We start from the raw sequence: 20684 nt of genomic DNA, 5'->3' as shown, positions 1-20684 counted from the left end.
AAACTCCCCATTAAAGACCAGGGCATTTTAGGAGGTCGTCCACCAGGAGTTAAACAGGACAGATGTGAAAATTTGCCATGAACTTGTACACTCAGTGCCAAGAAGGGTCAGAGCATTATACTTAATGTTCTGGAGGACATATTAAGTACTAGAATATTATACATTTGCTGAATTACATATAGGGTGTACTCATTTCTGCAATCCATTATTTAAACAAAATTGACTAATTTACTTATATTACAGGAAATATTGGCATATATTATTTTGTTGTTTTTATTAAGTATATGTTTAATACATTTAAATATTGCCATCTTTCTATGAATTATATTAGTGATCATTAAGAAAATACATATTTTATATATGTTAAGAGGGGGTGTACTCATTTATGCTGTGCACAGTATTTGTATTATGGCATTATTTTTATGAAAGAATATTTTTATTTTATTATGTAGAAAAATAAATAAATAATAAATGTATATATGGTTTTTTTTTTCAGGAAATATATACAGTCAAGCCCAAAATTATTCATATCCCTGGCAAATTCTGACTTAAAGTTACTTTTATTCAACCAGCAAGTTTTTGTTTTGTTTTTTGACCAGAAATGACAGAAGCTTCTCCCAAAAGATAAGACGATGTACAAGAGGCATCATTGTGGAAAAAAAATATATTTCTCAGCTTTTACTTACATTTGAACAAAAAGTGGAATGTCCAAAATTATTCATACCCTTTGCAAACTGTCACAGTCTATGGGAAAATCCAAAGTTCTATACCATTCCAAATAGTCCAAGCTGTTCTAAAGCATATTAATTACACAGATTCATTGGGAACAGCTGTTTTAATCAACTCAACAGGTGAAAAACAGAAGCTCTCTGCTGTTGGTTTGTGGACAGTCATGGCTAAGACAAAGGAGCTCACTGAGGACCTGCGGCTGTGCATTGTGGCTGCTCACGAGTCAGGAAAGGGCTATAAGACCATATCTAAATGTTTTGAAGTTCCAGTGGCTACAGTGCAAAGTATTATTAAAAAATACAAGACGTTCCGCACTGTGAAAAATCTCAGAGGACATGGTCAGAAGCCAAAAGTGACACCTGTGCTGGCCAGGAGGATAGTGAGAGAGGTAAAAAAATAATCCAAGGATCACCACCAAGGCCATCCTGATGAATCTGGGCTCTGCTGGTGGCAACATCTCAAGGACGCAGACCAAGGAGGACTACACACGACAACGTGCTGAAATGTTTTGTTTTTTTTTTCAGGAAAAAAATATATAAAAATATAAAGGTTTAAATTACATTTTGCATGAAGATAGTTTCATTTTTATTATATATAAGAATACAAATACTAATATTAGATTATGTATTTGTATTGTGCCATTATTTTATGACAAGCACATTGTTTAGATTGACAATAAGCATTTTTAGAAATACAAAAGTTTACATATTGGATGATGAGTTTAAATTTTGTTATGTATATGTTTTTTATGTAAATAAGTTATTATGAAAACATTTATGTTCATACAGTCATGCATCTTCACACACACATATGGCTTTACAATGTCTCATTTTTCATATATACTGAATTTTGATATGTAATGATGAAAAAGCACATAAAAAGCACATTTTTATTCTAAAAACTAATGAAAATTTCCGTTTTCTTCTACTTACAAACTTAAAAGTTTGATTTAAACTTACCAAGCTAATTCTGCAACAGTAATAAACATGAAATGCATTGTAAACAAACGTTAGTTTTAATTAGATCACATTATTTTAATTAAACTTTCAAGTTTTTAATGAATTTACTACATTTTTAACCTCATAGACATTTCCAGAAGGCAGTATAATCATTACTGTAGGTTTTATAACTCGTCGCCGTCTTTAAGATTTTTACAAGGTGACAAACTTTAAACAGTAGATAAAGGCAATCTGGCATGCAGTCGTTCGTAAGGAAACAAATGTACCGCTTATGTGTTTAGTTTTGAACTGAAGCCGTCGTGTAGGACCTCTGTCCAGTCGAGCAGATCTGATGGAGTCACTGTCTAAACATCCGTCAGCTTGAGAAAACCCAGACACTGTAAATCACTTCAGTCCTTCAACAACTAATAAAACTGTTACAATGAGCTCTGTGTATATATATGAACGACGGCGACAGGTGTGTGAGATTTTGAACACCGTAAAACATGCTAAAGTTACTTGGGTGGTTTATCTGTTAAAACATGGATTGCTGGTGTGGCTATCCATTTTATTTTTTAGCTTACTGCTGAGTGTGTTCGAAGCAATGCTTCGTGAAGCTTCGAAAGATTCGCAAATCATTCGTTTCGAACCAGATATTCGGAGCGCTTATCAACCTGCCAAAGTCACGTGATTTCAGCAACGAAGCCTTCATTAAATCACGTTTTCTAAATAAATAAGCTCAGATAAGTGAACCCATGCATCACTTTCGTATTACACAAGCCTTCCATCTTTTAAGATTTGTTTTATTTTAATGAAACATTAGCAATGGGTTTGTAAAAGCTGTTTTATGCATGTTTTAATCTGAGGCTTTGTTGTATTTACACAGTTTTTGCCAGCAGGCGTCTCCAGTGTGATGAATCATTTTGCGAAGCAATGGCTTAATTGATTCGAAACTGCAAAAAGGTTTGTTCCTCCCATGGCCGTTTGTAACTTATATATGCAAAACTGTTTATTTTTTTAACTCTCCCGGAAGCAAAAAAGCTCATTCATATGTTTCATGACACACAAATAAAGCAAGCTCTCTGGTGTAATGATAAATAAGTTTTGAATCTTTTAGTTCAAAACAGTGCTTCGGAGAGCAGATTGGGAATTGATTCAGATCGGGATTTCGGATGGCGAATAATTGAGATCGGGACTTCGCAAATCATTTAATTTAGATCTTTGATTCAGATCTCGATATTCAGAGCGCATATCGCAAATCGTTTGAGCATGTATAGCGAATATTTTAATTCAGATCGGGAGATCGGATAGATAGATTGCATATCGCGAATCATTTGATTTAGATTGGAATTTAGGAGCAATAATCACACATCATTTGATTCAGATCGGGATACTGGATCACATATACCGAATCATTTATTTTAGATCAAGATGAGTGCATAATGTGAATCATTTAATTTAGATCAGGATGAGCGCATGTCGTGAATCATTTAATTTAGATCAGGACGAGCACGAATTGTGAATCATTTAATTCAGATCTGGACTTTGGATCGCGTATCGCGAATCATTTGATTTAGATTACAATGAGCACAAATCATTTAATTCAAATTGGAATTTTGGATCATGTTTCGCAAATCATTTGATTTAGATCAGGACGAGTGCGAATCGTGAATCACTTCATTCAGAACGGGAGTTTGGATCACTTATCGCAAATCATTTGATTTAGATCAGGATTAGCACGAATCGTTTGATTCAGATTGTGACTTTGGATCGCGTATCGTGAACCACTAATTTAGATCAGGACGAGCACGAATCGTGAATCATTTGATTCAGATCGGGAATTTGGATCACTTTTTTACGAATCATTTGATTTAGATCAGGACAAGCACGAATCGTGAATCATTTAATTCAGATCGGGAGTTTGGATCGCATATTGCGAATTATTTGATTTTTATCAGGACGAGCACGAATCGCGAATCATTTAATTCAGATTGGGAGTTTGGATTGCGTATTGCGAATTATTTGATTTTGATCAGGACGAGCACAAATCGCAAATTATTTGATTCAGATAGGAAGTTTGGATCGCTTATCTTGATACATTTGATTCAGATCAGGACTTTAGATCACATATCGCAAATCATTCCTTTCTGGATCACACATCGCGAATCATTTGATTCAGATCTGGACTTTGGATTGTGTATTGCGAATCATTTTATTTAAATCGCGACGATCGCAAATCATTTGATTTAAATCAGGACTTTGGATCACAAATCATTTGATTTAGATCAGGACAAGCGCGAATCATTTGATTCAGGGATTTTGGATTGCTTATCATGTGATTTAGATCGGGACAAGTGTGAATCATGGATCATTTGATTCAGATTGAGAGTTCGGATTGCTTATCGCGAATCATTTGATTTAGATCAGGACGAGTGTGAATCATTCATTCAGATCAGGAGTTTGGATCACGTATTGCAAATTATTTGATTTTGATCAGGACGAGCACGAATCGCAAATTATTTGATTCAGATAGGAAGTTTGGATCGCTTATCTTGATTCATTTGATTCAGATCGGGACTTTAGATCACGTATCGTGAATCATTTGATTCAGATCAGGACTTTAGATCACATATCGCAAATCATTCCTTTCTGCATCGCACATCGCAAATCATTTGATTTAGATCAGGACCAGCGCGAATCATTAGATTCAGATCTGGACTTTGGATTGTGTATTGCGAATCATTTGATTTAAATCGCGACGATCGCAAATCATTTGATTTAAATCAGGACTTTGGATCACAAATCATTTGCTTTAGATCAGGACAAGCGCGAATCATTTGATTCAGATCGGGATTTTGGATGGCTCATCATGTGATTTAGATCGGGACAAGTGTGAATCATGGATCATTTGATTCAGATTGGGAGTTTGGATTGCTTATCGCGAATCATTTGATTTAGATCAGGACGAGTGTGAATCATTCATTCAGATCGGGAGTTTGGACCACGTATTGCGAATCATTTGATTTTGATCAGGACGAGCACGAATCGCAAATTATTTGATTCAGATAGGAAGTTTGGATCGCTTATCTTGATTCATTTGATTCAGATCGGGACTTTAGATCACGTATCGTGAATCATTTGATTTAGATCAGGACGAGTGTGAATCATTCATTCAGATCGGGAGTTTGGATCACGTATTGCGAATCATTTGATTTTGATCAGGACGAGCACGAATCGTAAATTTTTTGATTCAGATAGGAAGTTTGGATCATGTATGGCGAATCATTTGATTTAGAGCGCGACAAGTGCGTATCTCGATTCATTTGATTCAGATCGGGACTTTAGATCAGGTATCGCAAATCATTTGATTCAGATCAGGACTTTGGATTGCGTATAGCGAATAATTTGATTTAGATCAGGACGAGTGCGTATTGCGAATCATTTAATTCAGATTGAGAATCTGAATCACGTAACGCGAGTCATTTGATTCAGATCGAGACTTCGGAGCAAAACAGAGCTTTTATGTATGACATATTGCCAGTGTAACAAAAACAAGAACAACGTAATAAAAATAAATCTTAAAAAAGACACAGAGGATGAATATAAAAGGTTTTCATTGCTTTTTGATTAATCAAACTTTGCATAGTTTCCATATAGTTGTTGAGGTCAACTCTGAATAAAGGAAAGAGAGGTTTAGAGCCAGAAAACTTTTGTTTATGAATATGAAATTTAGCTAACAGAAAACATAAATTATGTAATATTTTTCCATATTCTCCACTGAGTAGTCAAACAATCCAATGAAAGCATCTTTAAAGCAAAAAGAGAAGTCACTTACAAAATAAGATTAGATTAAAAAACCTGACCAAAATGTTTCTGTGTAGGTGCATTGCCAAAACAAATGAACAAAGTCTTCCTCAGAAGAATGATAAAAGCAGCAATGTCTGACTTATTTTTACTAAGAAAGGCTTTAGTCGGATAACATTTGTGAATTAATTTAAATGTTATTTATTTTACTTTATTGGTAAGCAGATACTTATGAGGTAAGGTCCATACTTTCTCCCATGGAACATTCTCCACAATATTATTCCAATATGGTATTACATAAGAAATTGTTGTTATCTCTTTATGGAAGAAGAGCTCTGAGTTTACAGTAATTGTTTTGTGTTTATCAGGGACCAGGCCAAGAGCATCTGCTTATGAAAATTTGAAAGTTTGATATGGATTTTTCAAAAATTCAGGCCACCATTTGAAGATAATATATTAGGGATAATATTCCAAAGTGAAGAGAGATTCTTATACCAATTAAGTGTTGTTTAAGGTAGTTATAATCTACCTAATTTATCGGATTCATCAAAACTGATTTTTTTTTTAAAGTGGGTTTAATTTTTCCAAAAACTATTCGAGACATGAACCGGGTACAGTGAATCTTTTGATTCAGATCGGAGCTTCAGATTACGTATCGTGAATCATTTGATTTAGATCGGCATCGGACCGCGAATCATGAATCGTTTGATTCAGACAGTGACTTCAAGACTTTTTTCCCTCCGGTGTCATGTTTCCAGTTATTTAACCTGTTCAAAACAGTCGGTTATGCTGCTTAATATTGCAAATGGTATTTGATATGATATACACCCTTACAAGAAAGAAGTATACTTCAAGTTTATTTTATTACTTATACTTAAAGTATATTTTAAGTACACTTTATGTAGTAAGTATACAAATATCAGTGTACTAGTAAGTGTACTATTTCAATACACCTTGGGACTAAATTGGCCCACTTTCTAGCATATAAAATTATACTTTTAAGTACACTTTAAGTATAACAGTAGTAAAATTTGAGTACACAGCTAGTTTACATACAGTCAAGCCCGAAATTATTCATACCCCTGGCAAATTCTGACTTAAAGTTACTTTTATTCAACAAGCAAATGTTTTCTTTGAACGGAAATGACACAGGCTTCTCCCAAAAGACGATGTACAAGAGGCATCATTGTGGGAAAAAATATTTCTCAGCTTTTGTTTACATTTGAACAAAAAGTGGAATGTTCAAAATTATTCATACCCTTTGCAAACTGTCACAGTCCATGGGAAAATCCAAAGTTCTATACCATTCCAAATAGTCCAAGCTGTTCTAAAGCATATTAATTATCCTGATTCATTGGGAACAGCTGTTTTAATCAACTCAACAGGTGAAAAACAGAAGCTCTCTGCTGTTGGTTTGTGGACAGTCATGGCTAAGACAAAGGAGCTCACTGAGGACCTGCGGCTGCGCATTGTGGCTACTAAGTCAGGAAAGGGCTATAAGACCATATCTAAATGTTTTGAAGTTCCAGTGACTACAGTGCAAAGTATTATTAAAAAATACAAGACGTTCCGCACTGTGAAAAATCTCAGAGGATGTGAACGGAAACCAAAAGTGACACCTGTGCTGGCCAGGAGTATAGTCAGAGAGGTCAAAAAGAATCCAAGGATCACCACCAAGGCCATCCTGATGAATCTGGGCTCTGCTGGTGGCAACATTTCAAGGCAGACAGTCCAATGGACACTGAACACCACTGGGTTCCACGGACGCAGACCAAGGAGGACAACACTTCTCCAGATAAGGCACACAAAAGCCCTCTTGGCCTTTGCAAATGCTCATCTGGATAAAGAAGATGACTTCTGGTCTTCTGTTTTATGGTCAGATGAAACAAAAATTGAATTGTTTGGCCACAATGATGTAGCCTTCATTTGGCATAAAAAGGAGAAGCCTTCAACCCTAAGAACACCATCCCCACTGTCAAACATGGTGGTGGGAACCTACTGGTTCCCTTTCGATACTTTCACTCGTACTGCGTCGTAAGACGCTTATGGGGAAAAGCTCCTTTTCTCCTGAGACTGAAGCATTTCAATAACGCAGTGTAACTGCACGGCCATTGGTTCGTTTCTTTAACACTGCACGAACCAATGGCCGTGCAGTTACACTGCGTTATTGAAATGCTTCAGTCTCAGGAGAAAAGGAGCTTTTCCCCATAAGCGTCTTACGACGCAGTACTCGTTCCCGTATCTCAGGGAACCGAGGTTACGAAAGTAACCGAGTACGTTTCCTTTGCTGGTTTATGCTGGTCCTTGACCAGCATAAACCAGCATTAACAAGCTATGGACCAGCATTAACCAGCAAAGGACCAGCATAAACCAGCTAAAACCAGCATCCCAGCACCAAAACATACCTAACCAGCATATGCAGTTTTTTTCAGCAGGGAGTCACAATAGTTTTACTATTTACTGCACCTAGTCTAGTAGTTAATGAAGCAGCTTATCTTAAGTCTAGCACATTCACAGAAAATAGCTTAGTATGATTGCAAAATAAGGTGCATGGGTCTGTTTTTTTTTTTTTTTTTTTTTTTTTGTCGAAACAAATTAGGACACGAAAAGCACGCCTGAAGCACAATATTATGCTTAAGTATATGCACGATATTACTCAATAAGAGTAAATTGTTTTGGAAGATTTTTGGTGTTTTTGCATTCCTTTGCTTTGGTTTTCTAATCTTTAAACAGGAAGACAAACATAGCAAACTTAAGTGCGTTTACAAATGTCAAATTTGCAACGCGAGAAGCTCAGTACAGGAAGCATCAATGGCGTGTGTTTGGTCTGAATGCCTGACGAATGCGATCGCATCCATCACATTAAAGACTGAATTTGATGTTATATTTTATTCAAACGTAGCCTATTTCTTTTCAGGACGTCCCTGAAAAACAAATCCTCTCATTTTCAGAAAAGAAAAACACTTTCTATTCTAACGCGGGACGGCTGAGTGACTGTCCTAGCATAAACACACGGGCAAAAATGAACATCCATAAAAGTGAAAACCGTCCCTCGGAGTCGTTACAGATGTTTATTCTTTGTCTCATCACTCTGTCCAAAGTTAAACCTGACAGAGACTTTGGACACGGTAATGTATGAACTGTTTTAAGCGAAAAAAACATCAATCTCCACATAGAAGTTGGAGTAAAGCAGGTTAGCAAAGACGCTTCCTGTGAGTGGAAATCATCATCATATATCTGACTGACTGTACGACGTCTGGCTAATTTCATCTCTAAAAGGAAGATGTGGACATTAGCACAGCCTTACCTCAAACTTTTATTACTGTATATTTTATTAACTTGTATTATCATACGGGATGCAAAAAAGCTTTTCAGTGTCGATGCTAATGTGTTTTACCATATAAAGTCTGATGTATGAAATATTTTTTTAAACAGACAATATATTGCATATGATGTTTTGTATAATATTTGATATAAATATTTATGTCCTATATGATATAATGAGAATATGGAGGCCCAAACTAACCAAAAATATGCGATTTGGTGCAAATGCTGATATTTATACAGAACAAAAAGTGATGAAATTCAGATCTTTTGTAATAACAGATACTTTTATTTCTGTTTTCAGGACAAAGTGCAGAACTAACAAACATGATTTAAGGTTGTCAACAACATAGTAGTACTAGTTTAAAATAAACAATAAGAACATGTCAACATAGTTAAAACTTGCAAAATCTGAATCATATGAAAGCACAGATGGCTTTTGCTCAATGTGATATCATGGAAAAAGACGAAATGGCAGCGATTCAACAGTTAAAGGCAGTCAGGCAGCTTCAGGCGCAGTTATGAAGTCATGATGTTAGTAATGCAGTATTTTGCCACACATGGATCTGTTTTGGCAACATGAGCGTTAATGTGAGTTTGAAGCAATGAACAGCTCATAATTGTGATCTTGAAATTAAATTACGGTGATTCTGACACAGCACGAGCGCAGCATTGACAAAAAAACAAGATGTGAGCCCTGAAAACACTTTTGCACCATTTCTATAAAGGTACTCAGTGATTATACAGCTATATGTAGCATGGACCTATATTTAATATGTGTGATTTACATATAGATTTTAATTGCACTTGTAAAAAAAAAAAAAAAAAGAGGAAAAAATAAAGAAATTCTTTCATATCATTAACACTGGTATTTCTATAGCGTTATAATAACACAAAAACATACTACTGTAAAACATCTTCCTGGCAGTGCTTTAGTATTTTTTCTAATATTTTCAACTTCCTACTAGCACTTTGGTCACTTGTGAACAAAAATTTGTTGAAAAACAAATGCAAGCATTGCATATTTCCTTATATGTCATCGGCCAATCAAACACATTTACGATTGTAAGTCAGAGATATCAAGTAGGAATACATCAGATCTAATAATGAGCATGTACACTACCATTCAAAAGTTTGGGGTCTGTAAGATTTTTTTTTGTTTTGTTTTTAAAGAAATGAACACATTTATTCATCAAGGATACATGAAATGAATCATGTTAATCATTAATCAAAATTAAAGTGGCAGTAAAGACATTTATACTGTTGCAAAAGTTGCTGTTCTTTTAACTTTCTATTAATCAAAAGAATCATGAATAATTAACGGTTCACGGTTTCTGCTAAAAATAAGCAGAACAGCTGTTTTCAACATTGATAATAATCAAGTTTCTTGAGCAAAAAATCTGAATATTAGAATGATTTCTAAAGGATCTTGTGACACTGAAGACTGAAGTACAGGGTTCGTAGAGATACTGTAAAATCAATTTCCAGGACATTAAGCACTACTTTTTTGTTTTTCGAAGACTTCAATCAGAGATCTTACTTACTGAACAATGTCTTCCATTTCAAATTCTAAAAAAAATAAATAAATAAAAAATATATATATTAACAAAAATGGCAAAAATTATTGTATTGTTACTAAAGTATACTACACTTTTACTATAGTAAAACCACTGTTTATTTTCTTAAGTTTACAGGGTTTCTGCAGGATTTTCAAATCTTATTTAATGCCTTCTAATGCCCTTTTTAATGCCATTTCTAACATTTTTAATGCCATACGCAACCAATAACTTAGCACGGCTGTGTATGAATGTGTGAGTATTATAATGCATTTTTTTCATGCGGTCTTACAATGAGGCAACAATGAACATACATTACTCTGCTGAACATAATTAGAAATGGATCAGGAGACAGCTTAAAATGTCAGCGTTTATTTGCAGAGCTCAAAATTTCAAATATCAATTCTGAACAGAAAAATTTCAGAAACTTTGAACTCTTAACTCTTAAAACTGGCCGCTCTTAAAAAGTCACACAATTTTGGACCGGCCAGAAGCAATTACCAAACTGCTTCCCTGTTTATCATACTTGGCGACAGTGAATCAAAGTTATTAACTATACAGGCTACATTCAAGATAAATTGGTAATATTTGTTTCTTCAACACTATCTAAAGTTTTAATGCCTGTATAAAACAATTTAATGCTTTTTAATGCTATTTAAGGCCTTAATTTTTGCAAAATCAATTTAATGACTTTTAATGCTTTTAAATGCCCCGCGGAAACCCTGGTTTAAGATTTGTATTTGTGTATAAATTTTTTTTGGTTACTTTTTTGTTGTTTTTATAACTGTACTGCATTAATAGTTTGATGTTTTCCACTGTTTACAGAAAAAAAAAAAAAAAAACTTCAGAAATTCAGATCTGAAACAAATGATTCATAAAGCCATACCATAGTCCTGATCTGAATCAAATAATTTGCGATTCATGCTCCGAAGTTCTAATCTAAAGTAAAAGATTTGCAAATCCAGTCCCAAGTTCCAATCTGAATCAAATTATTTGCAATCTGCGCTCTGAAGTTCCAATCTAAATTAAATGATTTGTGATCTGCACTCCAAAATCCAATCTAAATCAAATGATTCACAATCCATGCTCCAAAGTTCTGATCTAAATCAAATCCCCGCTACCAAGTTCCCATCTAAATCAAAAGAATCCTGATCCTTGCTCTGAAGTTCTGATCTGAATCAAAGTAATTTGTGATCCACGCTCTGAAAGTTCAATCTCAAACAAATGATTTGCACTCCAAAGTTCTGATCTAAATCAAACGATTCGTGATTCTTGCTCCGAAGTTCCGATCGAATCAAATAATATGTGATTCATGCTCTGAAGTTCTAATCTAAAGTAACAGATTGACGAATCCACTCCGAAGTTCCAATCTAAATTTAATGAATCTCAATCTGCACTCCAGAACCCAATCTAAATCAAATGATTCGCAATCCATGCTCCGAAGTTCTGATCTAATTAAAATTAAAATTAAAAATGAAATGGTTCACAAACCCATTCCGATCTAAATCAAATCATTCGCAATACGTAAAGTCCCAATCTAAATCAAATGATTCACGATAGGTGATTTGAAGTCCTGATCTGAAACAAACGATTTGCGATATGTGATCCGACTGGAACGGTTCGAAACAGTAAATAACTTTGGGATGCAATGGTTTAACTGATTCAGAGTTTCGAAAAATTCCTTTTCACCCATCACTATGTGCTTTTTAAAATCGTTACATGCAATTTCAAAATTAAAAAAAAAAGAATAGCTCTTTTAATTAGATCTGGCTTTTGCTAGTGAATCACTTAAAATGAATGATCAAAGAATCAATCAGAGCGGTTCCAGCATAAATGACTCAATTGATTTGGTTCATCTGTTGCTCTTTTTCGCATCTTAAGCCATGTTTACATGACACTGTCAGTACTACTACTTGCTTAGCCTGATTGTTTTCTGACATTAACTGAAATAAGCGAACAAAGTATAATGCTTTTTTTAATTGTGTGAATTTTGTGTGAAAAGATGTGTGCTTATTGACAAAATTAAACATTTATAATGAAACATTCGTTCAATAATTCAAGCAATTTTCAAGTACCTCTTGAGGAATATTGCCATTTTCATGGGGTTTCCAGGCCTTAAATTTCAAAAAGTCCAATTCAAGCACTTTAAGCGTCTTGTACAAACCCTGAGAGTAATGATGCTGAAAATTCAGCTTTGACTCAAAGAAATACATTTAATTTTAACATTCATTCACATAGAAAACAGCTATTTGAAATACTAGTTATTTGAAATAACAATTTTACTGTTTTTACTGCATTTTTTACCAAATAAATGCAGCCTTGGTGGGCGACTTCTTTCAAAGACATTAAATCATACTGACCCCAAACTTTTGAATTCTAGTGTAAATGACATTTTCTTAAAGTGACTAGTGAGGAGTGAATATCAGATCAAGGCACATGCTGCGATATGCTAAAGCTAACAGTTTTAAACAGGAAGTTGAAGTGATTTGGGCTCAGGTGGTTGGACTGATGTTCACAGGCAGTGCAAATTCATCTGTCATAGTAAAGCCACCGCTCATTTATTCGTCTCTCTCCAGCGGTGATCTGTCCCTCTGTCTGCGCTGGGATAAAAACTGCTGGACCACAGATGGCCAATCTACAACATTCTCCACGCGCACCTGTCCTCCAGACCTGGACAGTGTGATCTGACCACCTGCACAGTAACACCACACAATTGGTTAAAAATTGACACATGGCAAGTCCTATTATTTCTTATTTTTTGCTTAAAAGAATAAAGAATAAATGTGATTACTGTACATAGGAATTACTACCGTAGAAATGAAAGCATAAAATTCATGCAAAGTACTTCTCTCAAGAAAAGTATTTCAGTTATGTCCAATGAAATATATAAATAAACTTGTTGCCTTATTATAAAGGCAATATAGGGGTCGTTGACCCCCCAAACTAATCTCCTACCAAACCAGAGGAGCAGTGAATTGTGCTGTGAATTTGAGTACTTGCCCTCAGGGAGGATCTGCGTTCTCTTGTTACCCCTGACCCAGCTGACAGACGCTTGAGCCAGCAGATCTAGAGAACGGGAGTCTGACAAACCTTCAGGGTCTTCATCCTCGTTCATCGCCTCACGACCCTCTGCTGAGCAGATCTTCCCTGAATACAAAAGAGGATACAGACTTAGCACTGTTGATGCAGTTCCAAACCACTTCTGAGGGTTGTGTGTTTCCCTAATATACTTTTCATACCATTTTACATAAACTAAACAACTGCAGAAATCTTCAATTATATTTATTTTAACTATTCCTTTTAATGAGGACAAAATCATTTAAAGTTGCACACAATGCATTTGAAATATATGAAAGCTTGTTTTCACTATGGGGGAAAAAAAACCTTAAAAAGGTAGTTTGCGACTTTTTATCTCAGAATTCTCCCCTACAGAATTCTTAGAAAAACTGAATTGCTAGATATAAACAGAATTCGGAGAAAAAAAGATGTAAACTCATAATTCCAGGTGAAAAAAGGTAAAAAATTACAAGATGTAAATGCAGAATTCCAGAAAAAAAAGTTGAGATTATGAGATGTAAACTCATAATTGTAAACTTAAATGTAAACTCAGAATTACGAGAAAAATGTCAGAATTGTGAGACGTAAATTCAGAATTCTGAGAAAAAAATCTAAATTGTGAGATGTAAATTCAGAATTCCAAAGAGAAAAAAAAGTATTCTTTATTTGTGGAGAAAAATAAGGTAAAAATTATGAGATGTAAACTCAGAATTCCAAGGAAAAAAGTCAGAATTGCGAGATGTAAACTCAGAATTGTGGGGAAAAAAAAGTCAAAATTGCAAGAAAAAAGTTCATATCAAGGTGTAAACTTTGAATTCTGAGAAAAGTCAAAATTATGAGATGTAAATTCAGAATTCCATGGAAAAAGTTGGAATATTAAAATGTAAACTCAGAATTGCGAGACAAATGTTAGAATTGTGAGATGTAAACTCAGAATTCCAGGGGCAAAAGTCAGAAATTACGAGATGTAAACTCAGAATTCCAAGGGGGAAATTTGGAATTTTAAAAAGTGCAGAAACTCAGAATTCCATTTAGAAAATGTAGGAATTTTGAGATGTAAACTCAGAATTCCAAGGAAAAAAGTCGGAATTCTGAGATGTAAACTCGGAATTGTGGGAAAAAAAGGTCAAAATTGCTACCCTGGAAATCCAGAGGTCTCGCGAGAGCACAATTTGAATTGTCTCTGCAAGACACTCTGGTATCAAGCAATGATGCATGTTAATGCAATACGTAAGCAATTCTGGGAACCAATCAAATTGGTGTATCTGATGTAGGCGGGCCAGAGGCGAGCTAAGCTGATGACAACTTCGCTGCGACGTCCGGAATCATTAGTAAACATTGAAAGAGATCTACAGATGAAAACCAGTTGTTTGAAACGGCTTTGGCCGCTACAATGAACGAGTTAGACTTGGCTTTTCATTTAAAAGAGGAACAGAAAACCGCGCTCGAATCGTTCCTTTGCAAGAAGGACGTTTTTGCTGTTTTGCCGTCTGGATATGGCAAGAGTTTCATTTATCAGTTAGCTCCACTGGTAGTTAAGCAAATGGGGCGACCACAAAGAGGAACAGATCCGAAGCGGGCAATGCCAGATAGCATTCGGCAGTCCCGAGTCCTGGCTGTTAAAAAAGAAGTGGCGATAAATGTTATCGAACAAGGTCTACCGGGACAACCTGATCGGGATTGTGGTGGATGAGGTCCATCTCATTTACAAATGGTAAGAGTCACTTGGTAAACTTACTGTAACGAAAAACTGAACTATTTAATAGTAATACAGTAGCCTAACTTGAACAGGACGATTTGTCTTGCTGCTGAATGAAACGCTAGTGTCCATCCACATATTAGTTGATATAATGAATAGTTTGATCGGACCTAATTGTTTTATGAGGTTGATTCGGCTGTCATAATTAATAGTTATTAATCTTGTCACATTGTTTATGTTATAACATTGAAATCCACTCTTAAAAGTTCACCGTCGCTCTGGATACGTCACACCATGTATTGTTGTGATTGGTCTGGAGTTATCAAATTGCTTGCAGTGAGAGTTTCAAATGCACTCTTGGTGCCGCCCCTCGAGTTAGGTCCTTTTCATTGCTTGATACCAGACCCATAATCTTAATAGATTAGGGTCTGGATCTTTCCAGGCTACAAAATTGCAAGAAAAAAGTTCAAATTGCATTTATTACCTTTTAAATTTTTTACTCTCTGGTAAACACAAGCTTCCAAAACAACATGCAACCAATCGCTAATGAACCGTGACTCATACCTGCGCGTTTGCAGAGCACCTTGATGGAGTAGAACAGGTTGGTGAACAGGTTGAACGGAGACGGAATTCCAGACTTGCGGCTCATGTCCCGAATCAAAACGGCGCGGCCAAACTTCCACTCCGTGTCGGACTGCGCCTGGATGCGCTGATACGTGTCGCTCATCATGGCGATGAGGAGGTTGATCAACACGATGAACGTCACCACCAGATACACGCCAAACACCATTTTAGCCAAAACGGCCGTGGCGGGAGGCGAGCGTTCCACGTCGGGAATTTTATCCGGTTCGGTTAAACCAAACAAAGCGAAGAAGAGCAAAACAGACATGTTTAAAGGACCCGGAATGGCCACCTGTGTGGCGTTACTGGTGCTGTTGTCGCGTTCTTGTGGATGCAGAGGCTGGCACAAAGCGGTGAGGCTCAGAGTGAAGGCGGTGTGGAACAGCATGAGAATCACTGCAAAACGACATAGATCCTTTATCAAGTCTCGGATGATTATGGCCCATGGGCCGAATAAGTGATGGAACGTGAGGAACTCCAGCAGCTGGATGAATCCCAGCGTCATGGCCACGGCCAGCAGGACGTTCCGGGCGAACAGGCAGTGCAGGTGCGCCGGCGGCCACCATTGGGTGAAGACCGCTAGCAGGTGGCACAGCAGAGCCGCGCCGGAAAAGCCCAGGAGAAGAAGACGAATCCAAGCTAATCCAGTGCGCTCACCTGGGAATGTCAGCTCAGATACCAGCATCCCACAAAGCCAGATCAGCAACAGACACTCAGACCAGCCGGGCACAAGGCGGCCCTGGGATAGAGGATTCACAGGCGGATACACGATCGTCAGGATGAACAGGGCCAACAGGAAGACGTGTGACACCAGGTGGCTCATGAACTTCACGATTGGGATGGTGTTGAAGCTGAGAGAGATTAAAACAATCAATTACACCCATTTCTCCTAAACCGAGACACAATGGCAGTGAAAAGTTTGGACACATGACTGAATTGATGTTTTTTAAAATCCTTTTGATCTAAAGACTGCTGTTGCTGTTATTAAATTAAAACGAATAAGACTGTTTTTGTTAATTGAAAAAGACATAAAATCTTAGATTAGAAATAATGCCTTGGCATCTAACTGAAAAAAGTACTAGAGTACTAAAATTACTCAAACTAAAATTGTGAAATAGCATATATATATATATATATATTTAAAAATGACAAAAGCACATATCAAAATTGCTAAAACTTAAAACTAAAATTAAAATGAAACCTGGAATTACTCAAATGAAAGCTAATTCAAAATATTAATAAATACTATAATAGTATATAATTAATACTAAAGTTGCTCTTGTTAACGTTATTGTTAACAATTAAAATAGTTTTTGTTTACTGAAATAAAGATTAAATAAAATGTGAAAACCTTAAATAAAAATTAGAAATAAAAAAGTTTATGTACTAAAATTACCAAAAATAAAACTGAAAATAATTTAAGCTGAACATAAATATTTTAAACAAATGAGAAAACTGAAAAAAAAAAACCACATAATAATAACAACAACAACAATAATAATAATTTGTTACATTTATATAGCGCTTTTCTAGACACTCAAAGCACTTTACAGTCAGGGGTATCCTTATCAACATAACAAAATTACTACAACTTAAACTAAAATTGAAATAATATAAAAAATTGTTTAAGTTATATTAACAATTTTGTTGTGTGCTTTTGTCATTTTTCTATTTTTTTTATATTTATGTTCAGGTTTTATTTTTAGTAATTTTAGTACATAAACCTTTTCATTTCTAATTTTCGTTTAAGGTTTTCACCTAATATGTATGTTTTATTTTATCTTTATTTCAGTTAATAAAAGCAATTTTAATTAGTGGTTTTGGATCAACTTTAATATTGTTTATATACTATTACAGTATTTATTTATATTTTGCATTAGCTTTTATTTATTTTTTAACCACAAATTCTTTACTACAATTTTTATACTTTAAAATCTTTTGCTGTGTTTTTAAAGATTTTTATTTTTTGAAAGAAATTCATATTTTATTCAGCAAGAATGCATTAAGTTGATTAAGTGACAGTAAAGACATTTATAATGTTACAATCTATTTAAAATAAAATCTGTTCATTTGAACTTTCTATTTATAAATAAATAAGAACCTGAAAACATAAATTCAAGCTATTTCAAAATATTAATACATGCTATAATAGTATATAAATAATACTAAAGTTGATCTAAAGACCAGAGTTGCTATTGTTAACATTATTGTTCACAATTAAAATTGTTTTTGTTAACTAAAATAAAGATGAAATAAAATATTAGATTAAAAGCTTAAACTGAAATTTGAAATGAAAACGTTTAAGTACTGAAATTACTGAAACTAAAATAATTTAAGCCAAATGGAAACAAATAAAAAGTAAAAGTCAAAAGAAGTAAAAATGACAAACAACAACAAATTTTTTTTTTAATAAATACTATAATTATTTTTTCTTTGCTGTTTTTTAAGTTGGGTTTATTTAAAAAAAAATTTAAATACATTAATTCTGTTTTTTTTTTTCAATTTATCAAAGAATCCTGAAAAATAAAATAAAGTTAGTTTTTATTATTATTATTTTTTTTATAAATTTATTTTTATTCAGCAAGAATGCATTCAATTTATTAAAAGTGACAGATTTATTCTGTTCATTTGAACTTTCTATTCATCAAAGAATCCTGAAAAATAAAATATATCACTGTATTTACAAAAAATTTTGTCAGCACAACTGTTATTAAAATGAATAATAATTATAAATGTTTCTTGAACAGCAAATTAGCATATTAGAATGACTTTTGAAGGATCATGTGACACTGAAGACTGGAGTAGTGATGCTGAAAATGCGGATTTGATCACAGGAATGAATTACATTTTATAATATATTCACATAGAAAACAGCTATTTTAAATTGTAATAAAATTGCACAATATTGCTGTTTTGATGCATTTTTAAACAAATAAATGAAGCCGTTTTGAGAAGTTTACTGTAAAACCCCATACCTGTGTCTGAGTGGCAGGGAAAGCACCAGCCACAGTGGAGGGCAGAACAGCAAACAGAAGAACAGCAGCATGATCTTCCACGAATCCCACTGCAGGCTTCCGTACCACACGTCTGTCAGGTACGTCTGAACCGCCGAATGGGACACTACGCCCTTCTGCCTGCCCTCGATCAGGCAGTCTAGCACACTGGCGCCCCGGTGGTCCACAGCCCTGAGGATCGGACCAGCGCCGTGACCCCCGCTTGAGGCTGCGAGGGTCAGGAGGTCAGAGGCCATGAGCTCACAGTGAGTGGCGGCGGCGTGCAGGTCGACGGAGCGCTCCTTCTCTCTGAGCGCAGCCAGAGTCAGAGCTCGCGACAGACGGACACACGTGTCCAGAGGAGCAGGACAATGGAGAACCAACTCCTCCAGAGCCAGATTATCATTCATCCGGCCGCACACCATCAGATTGAACACAAACTACAGACAAAACACAAAACACAAAACATGAGAAAGGATGATTTGAACTGGCTTATTATCAGTGTCTATATGCAGTTGAAGTCAAAAGTTTACAATACACCTTGCAGAATCTGCTAAATGTTCATTTTAACAAGAGGGATCATACAAAATGCATGTTATTTTTTATTTAGTGCTGACCTGAATATGATATTTCACATAAGAGATGTTTACATCTAGTCCACAAGAGAAAATAATAGTTGATTTTTATAAAAATGAACCCGTTCAAAAGTTTACATACACTTGATTCTTAATACTGCGTTGTTTGATTCTTAATACCTGAATGATCCACAGCTGTGTTTTTTGTTTAGTGATAGTTGTTCATGAGTCTCTTGTTCATCCTGAACAGTTAAACTGCCTGCTGTTCTTCAGAAAAATCCTTCAGGTTTTTCAGTATTTTTGTGTATTTGAACTACTGTGCAATATATAAAAATTATCGAAATATCGCAAATGTGCATATCACTACCAGTGTTGGGAAAAGTTACTTTTAAAAGTAATGCATTACAATATTGAGTTACTCTCTAAAAAAGTAACTAATTACATTACTTAGTTACTTTTTATGGAAAGTAATGTGTTACATTACATTTGCGTTACTTTTTAAATCTGGGCAGGGCTTGCTTGTTTGTTTTTAAAATAAAAAGTTATATTTTTTTGCTAATGTAAAAGCCTTTTCACACCAAAAGCCTCAGGCTTAGAGAAAAGCAAATTCACGTCTGTACAGTAGACCGCAGAAGAAAAAATGTAAACTCTTCAGAAAAAAAAAGGAAAACAAATGTTAGATTATCTTGAGTAATTTTTGCTTATTAGTATGGATGAATTGGATCATCGAAGGTTGGCAGCAAAGACATTAGTTAATAGAATGGGATTAAATACAAGTGTAAGTGTATGTAAACTTTTGAAAGTGGTCATTTTATTTATTTCAAATATTGCTTTATCTTGTGCACTATATGTAAATGTCTTTTATGTGAAATACAGTACCTTGCAAAAGTATTCATGCCCCTTCATTTTTTAACATTTTGTTTTGTTGCAGCATTATGTTAAACTGCTTTAAATTACTTTTTTTCCACATCAATCTACATCTCATACACCATAATGACAAAGCAGGTTTGTAACAACTTTGCAAATTTATTAGAAAACTGAAAAAATCCCGTTGCATAAGTATTCAGTATTTCTGGGAATCTCGAAATTTAGCTCAGGAGCATTCATATTGCTTCTAGATGTTACTACACTTCGAGTGGAGTTAAACTGTGGCACATTCATTTGAATGAGTCTGATTTAGAAAGGCACACACCTCTCACAAAAGGTCTAACAGCTGAAAATGCATATCAGAGCAAAAACCAAGTCCTGAGGTCAAGATAACTGCCTGGAGAGCTCAGTGACAGACTTGCTTTAAGGCAATGATCTAGGGAAGAGTTCAGAAAAAAATCTGCTGCATTGAAGGTTCACAGAAGCGTTATCCATAATGGAAGACGATTGGAACAACTAGG

At 35.0% G+C, this 20684-nt stretch overlaps 1 protein-coding gene across 1 annotated transcript in view; it reads right to left on the bottom strand.

The window, feature by feature from the left end:
- Positions 1–9104: 9104 nt before the first annotated feature.
- trpn1 (transient receptor potential cation channel, subfamily N, member 1) overlaps positions 9105–20684 on the bottom strand; it is a 76676-nt gene continuing 65096 nt past the window's right edge. Inside the window, exons 26-29 of the mRNA XM_073822171.1 lie at positions 18704–19161; positions 15672–16579; positions 13352–13498; positions 9105–13043 (exon numbers count right to left, since the gene is read on the bottom strand). Coding sequence (XP_073678272.1) covers positions 12910–13043; positions 13352–13498; positions 15672–16579; positions 18704–19161 — 1647 coding nt within the window. The 3' untranslated portion in view covers positions 9105–12909. The remainder of the gene's footprint in view (positions 13044–13351; positions 13499–15671; positions 16580–18703; positions 19162–20684) is intronic.

This window comes from Garra rufa, chromosome 17 (assembly GCF_049309525.1).
Source record: "Garra rufa chromosome 17, GarRuf1.0, whole genome shotgun sequence".
NCBI lineage: Eukaryota > Metazoa > Chordata > Actinopteri > Cypriniformes > Cyprinidae > Garra > Garra rufa.
Note: the sequence above shows the minus strand (reverse complement) of the source record. Positions and strands in the feature narration are given on the sequence as shown.